The sequence below is a fragment of the Lissotriton vulgaris genome, chromosome 1_1 (assembly GCF_964263255.1).
Source record: "Lissotriton vulgaris chromosome 1_1, aLisVul1.2, whole genome shotgun sequence".
NCBI classification, from domain to species: Eukaryota; Metazoa; Chordata; class Amphibia; order Caudata; family Salamandridae; genus Lissotriton; species Lissotriton vulgaris.
Genome location: NC_141685.1, coordinates 168,686,693 through 168,695,153, shown reverse-complemented (window position 1 = coordinate 168,695,153; position 8,461 = coordinate 168,686,693). Strand labels below are relative to the sequence as shown.

At 40.3% G+C, this 8,461-nt stretch overlaps 1 protein-coding gene across 1 annotated transcript; it reads left to right on the top strand.

The window, feature by feature from the left end:
• The first annotated feature begins 827 nt into the window (after nt 1-827).
• LOC147738018 (uncharacterized) lies at nt 828-5,106 on the top strand. Its single transcript, XM_086951809.1, has 2 exons — nt 828-3,575; nt 3,658-5,106. Exons 1-2 carry the CDS (start codon nt 1,720-1,722, stop codon nt 3,878-3,880), a joined length of 2,079 nt encoding a protein of 692 aa, XP_086807935.1. The 5' UTR covers nt 828-1,719; the 3' UTR covers nt 3,881-5,106.
• The last annotated feature ends 3,355 nt before the right edge of the window (nt 5,107-8,461 follow it).

Sequence of the window (8,461 nt, the reverse complement as noted above, 5' to 3'; positions counted from 1 at the left end):
ACTGCCAACATATTCGGGGTGTTTGCAGACCGCCTCCACAGCAGGATCCTTGATCCTGGCGGGGGGGGCGGTCCCACCACCACACTCATAATACAGCGGACAGTCCGCCTGGATGGTGGCAGTTGGACCGCAACCGCGAGTACAGCGATCATGAGGACCGTCGCACTTATAGAAAGACACTTAATAAGCTGCCAGGTAAAGGCGGGAGTTGACATTTGAGCTGATCCAGTGTGAACAGGAAAGCATTGTAGAAAAAGGTGTCTGGAGTTACCTTTGTCATATATACTTCCTAAAGAGCTACCTTTATCATGTATACTTCCTGAAGAGTTACCTTTGTTATACACTTCCTAAAGAGTTACCTTTGTTATATACTTCCTGAAGAGTTACCTTGGTTAAATATTTCCTGCAGAGTTACCTTTGTTATACACTTCCTAAAGAGCCACCTTTGGTAGATACTTCCTGAAACTGAATTAACTGCAGCGCTTCCTGATTCCTCTCTTTTTCCACAATCTGTTCTGTTTATTTGAAATCTTGTCAATGTACATCTACCTAAAACTGTACCTGTAGCACAAGTGCTCTGTGACTGCCCTTTCTTTGGTAAGTTACTCAGTGAATAATGGTAAATCACTGCCTTTTCAGAAGTAAATACAATGTGACATGTTCAACCACAGTTTTAATGAAATATCCATGTATGGTAAAATGTTCCTTACTAAATTTCAAATATGGTAGAGAAGAGATGTCTTCTACAGCTGGTTAAATATTGTGTATTCACATTCTTTACGTTTGCATTTAGTAATATTGCATTTCTTTACATCCAACAGAAAATAAGTCTTAAATGCATGGATTGATTATGAATAATGAAGATAACACATCAAACCTGCACAAATTATCAAAAATAAGGAGCTCCAAAAACATCAGTGAAATCAGAGGCAGAGGACAGATCCAGGAAGAAGCAGTCAAAGGCAATTCAGTGAATACGAGTCTGAGCTCTGCACCTCGACACCCCAAGACAAAGAAATGACCTCAACAAAACCAAGACAACAAAACTGATAAACCACCTGCAGATCAGCTTTGATCATGAGGCCGGTATGAGAGTTGGAGGAAGGTCTTGTGTCTATTTGGGATCCATAGCTTGGAACAAACTCCCTCTTCAGCTTTGAGCTGTTAGCAACATGATAATGTTTAAAAAATGTTGGAACCTTGGCTTTTTGTCCATGTTTGAAACAACCGGATTTACTTTCTTTTATGACCTGTGCTTTGCCCCGGGACACTCTTTGGAGTAGCTGTACACATTACGAGTCGCTTCACCATCATGATATGGCTAGAGCAGTGCTTCGCTATCTAAACTGGCAACAGACCACCATTCAGTGCTCTAAGTGTATTGCAAACTCTTTCTAGCCAAACCACAGGCACCTGGGAAAAGCACAACAAAGTGGAGCCTAACAACTGAAGGCTAAAGGAAAGCGGAGATCTGCTCTCTGAAGTACAGAGTATTGTCCCAATTTACACCTACCGGAACGGAGATTAAGCTTTACCCGCAAGCATGCGAAGCCATTATCCATTCTAAAGATGCAATCACCCACAAGGAAGCCTTACTGATATTATGAATGTGGCAGGTATTTAGTGAGTCTTGTATTTTATTGTTAAATCGGAAATCAAGCGTCCACAATATCACACACATACAGGGAATGTGAAAATAACGCAAGTGGTTTATTAACTATGCTTACCCTTCAGGAAACACGGTCAGGAGAAAAATCGTGCAATTCCACTGAATATGTCAAGAACTTTAGCCAATTAGAAACCATAAAAGAGCATCAGCGAATACAAACAGGGGAAAAACCATACCATTGCCATGAATGTATAAAGAGCTTCAGTCGGTTAACAGACCTCCAAACACATCAGCGAATACACACAGGGGAAAAATCATACCATTGCAAGGAATGTGTAAAGAGCTTCAATCAATTATCAAACCTCCATAGACATCAGAGAATACACACAGGGGAAAAACCATACCATTGCAAGGAATGTGTAAAGAGTTTCAGTACGTTAGCAGAACTCCAAACACATCAGCGAACACACACAGGGGAAAAACCATACCATTTCAGTGAATGTGTGAAGAGCTTCAGTCAATTATCAAGCCTCCATAGACATCATAGAATACACACAGGAGAAAAACCATACCATTGCAGTGAATGTGTGAAGAGCTTCTGTCGGTTACAAGAACTCCAAATACATCAGCGAACCAACACAGGGGAAAAAACATACCATTGCAAGGAATGTGTGAAGAGCTTCAATCACATTTCACAGCTCCACACACATCAGAGAATACACACAGGGAGAAAACCATACCATTGCAGTGAATGTGTGAAGAGTTTCAGTACGTTAGCAAAACTCCAAACACATCAGCGAACACACACAGGGGAAAAACCATACCATTGCAAGGAATGTGTGAAGAGCTTCAGTCAATTATCAAGCCTCCATAGACATCATAGAATGCACACAGGGGAAAAACCATACAATTGCAGTGAATGTGTGAAGAGTTTCAGTACGTTAGCAAAACTCCAAACACATCAGCGAACACACACAGGGGAAAAACCATACCATTGCAGTGAATGTGTGAAGAGCTTCTGTCAGTTACAAGAACTCCAAATACATCAGCGAACCCACACAGGGGAAAAACCATACCATTGCAAGGAATGTGTGAAGAGCTTCAGTCAATTATCAAACCTCCACACACATCAGCGAACACACACAGGGGAAAAACCATACCATTGCAGTGAATGTGTGAAGAGCTTCTGTCGGTTACAAGATCTCCAAATACATCAGCGAACCCACACAGGGGAAAAACCATACCATTGCAAGGAATGTGTAAAGAGCTTCAATCACATTTCAAAGCTCCACACACATCAGAGAATACACACAGGGGAAAAACCATACCAGTGCAGTGAATGTGTAAAGAGCTTCAATCAGTTAACAGACCTCCTGAGACATCAGCGAATACACACAGGGGAAAAACCATACCAGTGCAGTGAATGTGTAAAGAGCTTCAGTCGGTTATCAAACCTCCGGAGACATCAGCGAATACACACAGGGGAAAAACCTTACCATTGCGGTGAATGTGTAAACAGCTTCAGTCAGTTATCACACCTCCTGAGACATCAGCGAATACACACTGAGGAAAAACCATACCATTGCAATGAATGTGGAAGTAGCTTTAGGGAACTATCACACCTACACACACATCAGAGAACACACACAGTGGAAAAACCATACCAGTGCAGTGAATGTGTAAAGAGCTTCTGTCGGTTAACAGACCTCCTGAGACATCAGCGAATACACACAGGGGAAAAACCATACCAGTGCAGTGAATGTGTAAAGAGCTTCAGTCGGTTATCAAACCTCCGGAGACATCAGCGAATACACACAGGGGAAAAACCATACCATTGCAAGGAATGTGTAAAGAGCTTTAGTTGGTTAACAGACCTCCGGAGACATCAGCGAATACACACAGGGGAAAAACCATATCATTGCAATGAATGTGGAAGTAGCTTTAGGGAACTATCAAACCTACACACGCATCAGAGAACACACACGGGAAAAACCTTACCATTGCAGTGAATGTGTAAACAGCTTCAGTCAGTTATCACACCTCCTGAGACATCAGCGAATACACACTGAGGAAAAACCATACCATTGCAATGAATGTGGAAGTAGCTTTAGGGAACTATCACACCTACACACACATCAGAGAACACACACAGGGGAAAAACCTTACCATTGCAGTGAATGTGGCAGTAGTTTTACTTACTCTTCAGCATTAAGAAATCATCAGCATGCTCATAAAGGGGAAACAAATCTTTTAAATGCCATGAATGCTTGAAAAGCTGAAGTCCATTATCAATCCTAAACAGGCATCAGCGTACACACGCAGAAGAAAAGCCTTCAAGTGCAATGAATGTGTGAAGAAATGTAGTCAATTATCAAGCCTATGTAGACATCAGCTTGCACTCACTCTGTAAATACCGTACAACTGTAGTGAGTGTAGAAGTACCTTTAGGAAATCTTTTGCATTAAGGATTCATCCGTTAATGCTCACAGAGAAAAATCCTTTCAGGTGCAGTGAATGTGTGAATATCTTCTGTCACTTATAAAACCTACGGATACATCAACTAACACACACAGAGTAAAAATGAGCATTGCAATGAATGTCAGAAGTGATTTTGTCAATTGCGAACACACCTGGGGTAAACCGTACAATTGCACTAAAAGTGTGACGAGCTTTTGTCAATTTCTGATCCTACAGAGCCTCAGCGAACACACACCTTCATTATAAATAATCCTAGAGATGCAGTGAATTCAGAAAGAACTTAATAACAATAGCAATAATTTTGACTCATCTGAGGACATAGACAGGAGCAGAACAGTGCTGTTATTGTGAGATGAAGAAATTACAGGAAATATATGTATAATTATGTGGGATATTCAAATACCAGATGAATAAAGACTCGACTAGATGAAAAGAAGAAAACCAAAGATTTGTAGAATAATAAAAAGTGTCTGTTCCCAGTGATTGTTCACTTCGGTACACATTAAAAAAAACAATGTGATATAACAGGAAATCCACTGGGAGACTAGCACAATGTGGAATAAAAGAAAAGAAACACTGGCGGCTTTTATTTGGCGGTAAAGAGTTACAAAGAAAAACATCCAAGAGTTCCTGTTCATGCTACTTGTAAAAGTGTAGGGATGAATACGATTCTGCCTGCACACATTGCTATATTAGCATAAGTGAGTTAGTTGCTCAAACGCCATTTTGCTGTTTTTGCACTTGACACTACATGTCTCTGTTTTTATAAAGACAAACAGCTTGCTTTTCCTTCACATGAGAACGGTCTGTTTTTCACATCTCTAGACTCACACTGCGACCTCAAGTCTGCACAAAGTGTTCAATGTTAAAATAACAATGTATGCTGTTGATGCAGGTTGATCGGTCCACGCTCTAGACACAACACAAACAGAGCTGCTCATTTTTGAAACTCAGGTGCTTTTAATATTGCACTGCATGCATGAGACTAGCACTTGGAAAAAACCTTTCGACAAAGAGCTGTGCTGATCTGGGATGTGATTCACTTCACCTGTCTTTGGAGGTATGGGGTTCCCGGTTTTAACCTAGAGAACTTCTATTATTATAATACCTAGCTCCTAATAAGGGGAGGGTGGTACACAAGGCGCTATAGATCTGGTTCCACTATCATTATAATATGATTTCTCCCTTTGTATTTTATGGAATTGTAACAATGTTGATTGTATTGATTTTATGCATCTTTTTACTTATGTTAGCAAAGATACTGCATCTGAGAGCACGTAGTTGAAATAAACATTTTAAACTATACATTGACTCTGATTACTCACATTGTGGACATTTATGAGAGTAAAAACAAAAGAGTGTTCTTGATTCCCACTATTCCTGAGAGGTCCCAAAGTCGCTTGTTCATTGGTAGCTTCGCTGTAGAACAGAGAATGAATGAGACACTGTTGCTAGTCAGATAGGGGTTCTGGGCACTGAGGTGGATTTTTGGTACACCACAATACACCCAGGTCCTGGTTTCCTGCGCATAGTTCTGTGCATGAGCAGAATTCCCGCAACATGGCGCCCAAAGTCTTGATTAGTGCTCGTATCTGTCCACAATACCCTCAACACCTTTTCCGGTTAACAGGCGTGATGGATGAACCTACCTATACGAATGTGTTATAGGTTAATTCAAGCTAGAGATTTATGAAAAGGTTCACATTTTGAATTACATCAAAATTATTATTATTATTATTATTGTGAATATTTACACACAGGTACATATTTTAGATTGTTTAGTGCAATACCAGAAAGAATAGAGGCTTCAAGCTAGATAATTCAAACTTTATTGTGTTTCTGCATTTTATACAGAAAAGTGACAAAGCCCTGATGACAGTCTGGGAACTGGTTTCCTCGGACTAGAAATGCGTCAGCACATCTGAGGGAGCAATCGTTATCACTAAGCATTTAAACTAGCTCTGGCTGGTTGTAAAAGTCCTCCTTATTTTAGGACGTCCTCCTTCCTTTTGACTTTGTCTCTTCATTCTTTATGAATTCAGATTCACTTTTTTGAAAATTTCAATTGTTTGTGTTTGTATAGTGAATTTTTTGTGGAATGTATGATAATTGGGTATTTGAATTGTACATATTTTGTTTGTAAATAGTTAGATGTTGAAATTTAAATGTATTGAATGTACAGTTTTTTCCTTTTTTGCGAAACTTTCAAAAGAAGAATGATTTTTTTTTTCGAAATAGACAAGTATAAATAAATATACCGGGTCAAACTCAATAAGTTTGTGTTTCTACTATGATCTGAAATAAGTTTTTGGAAATTAATTGTGTGTAGACATATTCTTGTGTTTTCTGGTTTTGGATTATCGACATTTAAATTCACGTTGTCGTACATGTGCGGTACAGAACATCCACAGTTCAGCTCTCGTTAACAGTCTGATGTGAAAAAGATTTAAGATCACACAAGACATTTCAAATGGCTTTTTTAGTCATAACCTGTCCTCCGTTAGTAGTCAATGGACAGTGTTCACTTGTGGCAGCAAACAAAAACAATTTAAAAGATTGGCCATGGGCTATAAAAACAGCCCAGGTGTCTTTGCCGCACGTGTCGTCTCTTTGTTAGATGGCATTGATCCTAATGCGTACTCGTACATTGATGATATTTATCTAATGGACGACGAATTATGGCCGCATCTGTGTCGCATTGACCGCATCATAGTTATGTTTACGGACTTCAGCTATAAATTTATCTTTGCAAAGTCAGACATTGCGGAGTTCACTGTTGAGCCCAGTGTTGTTCCTGGGCTCAACAATGAAGGTAGCGGTCTTGCACCTCACTTCCTGGAGAAATGTGCATGTTTATGGTCTCCTACAACTCTGAAAAAACTACAATCTTTGCTGGGATTTCTGAATTTCGGGCGTACTTATATTGCCGATTATGCCCAGCGTATCAAACCTCTATATTCTTTGATACAACCAACTTTTACCAAGCCATGCTGGCTGCCGGGACATTCAGCTATTCTGCCATTTTTGCAGTCTGATCTTCTTGAATCTAAGTACTTACTGACTCATGATAACCACACTAACCTGGTAATAAGAATTGTGTCTGGTGCCATGGGTTTCACGTACTTGACGTTTAATGAAGGAGACACAGTGCTTATCGCTTACAAGTCACACTTGTACACTTCGGCTGAAAAGCGATTTTCTTCTGTCGAGAAAGTCTTGACAGCTGTACAGATGGCGATTCTAAAAGAGAGAGCGCAGTCACAAGGAAAACACATGTTGGTTGTTACACCTTATACTGCATTTGAAGCAATGATGAAAGCCAGTGTACCAAATTCTAAAGTTTTATATCCTAATTGGATACAATGGGCAACTTTGTTGACATCTCCGGATGTCACATTTATCTTTGCCCCTTCATTGCAAACGCAGGAGTTCTTACAGTATGAGTTTGTTCATCCTGCTCCTATGTTCATGAGCACGCTTGAGGATTACCATTGTATCATTAACACTGACAGTTCGGCGCAACTGGCAATAGGATCTAAGCATTCTTATTCAGTGGCCTGCGCAATCGTGGCTGGTACCATGGTGAATGGAGAATTCAAGTCCGATGTCGTGCACACGCAGACATTAGGTGACTGTACCGCCCAGTTGGCAGAGCTACGTGCTCTAGTGCTTGGGTCAGTGAGAATGAGGGGTAAAATGTCCCAACCCCTTACTAGCTGTTTATTGAGCAATGGTCCCTCTTTTCTGTCAAGCTTGCCCTCGGCATGGGGAAACCCCTAACCCCCTATTATAGCAAAGTTTGAGAAAGGTGTGTCAGCGCAAGCTGTGTTTTTTATAGTCTATTATGGAAAAATTCCAATTGCACGAGACGACTCATACCGGCATTACACCAAAATCAGGGAATCCCTATTTATCCACAGAAAAGAACGACCAGATATACTTCTTCAACCTGATTCGTAACACCCTGAGGAAGCCCCAGGCCGGATGGCCATGTAAGGGGTGAAACAAGTGTTGGCTGTTCTCCTACGTACTATCACGAATATAGTAACACCTTTATTAAAACAAAAAAATGAACCATCGTGTGATTGGAATTTTTCCACAATAGACTATAAAAAACAAAGCTTGCCCTGACACACCTTTCTCAAACTGTGCTCTAGTGTTTGCGTTGAAGTTTGCTGACCCTCGTGTGACTACTTTAATTGTGAGTGACTCTTATTACTGTGTTCAGTCCTTCAATAAAAATGTATTCTTTTGGACTCAGAATGACTATCGTGATTCCAAAGGTGGCACGATTAAGAACAAGATGAAATGGGTTTGAGTCGCAGAAATAAAGAACGTCTGCCTCTCGTAAATGTAATTCATACTCTTGGTCAC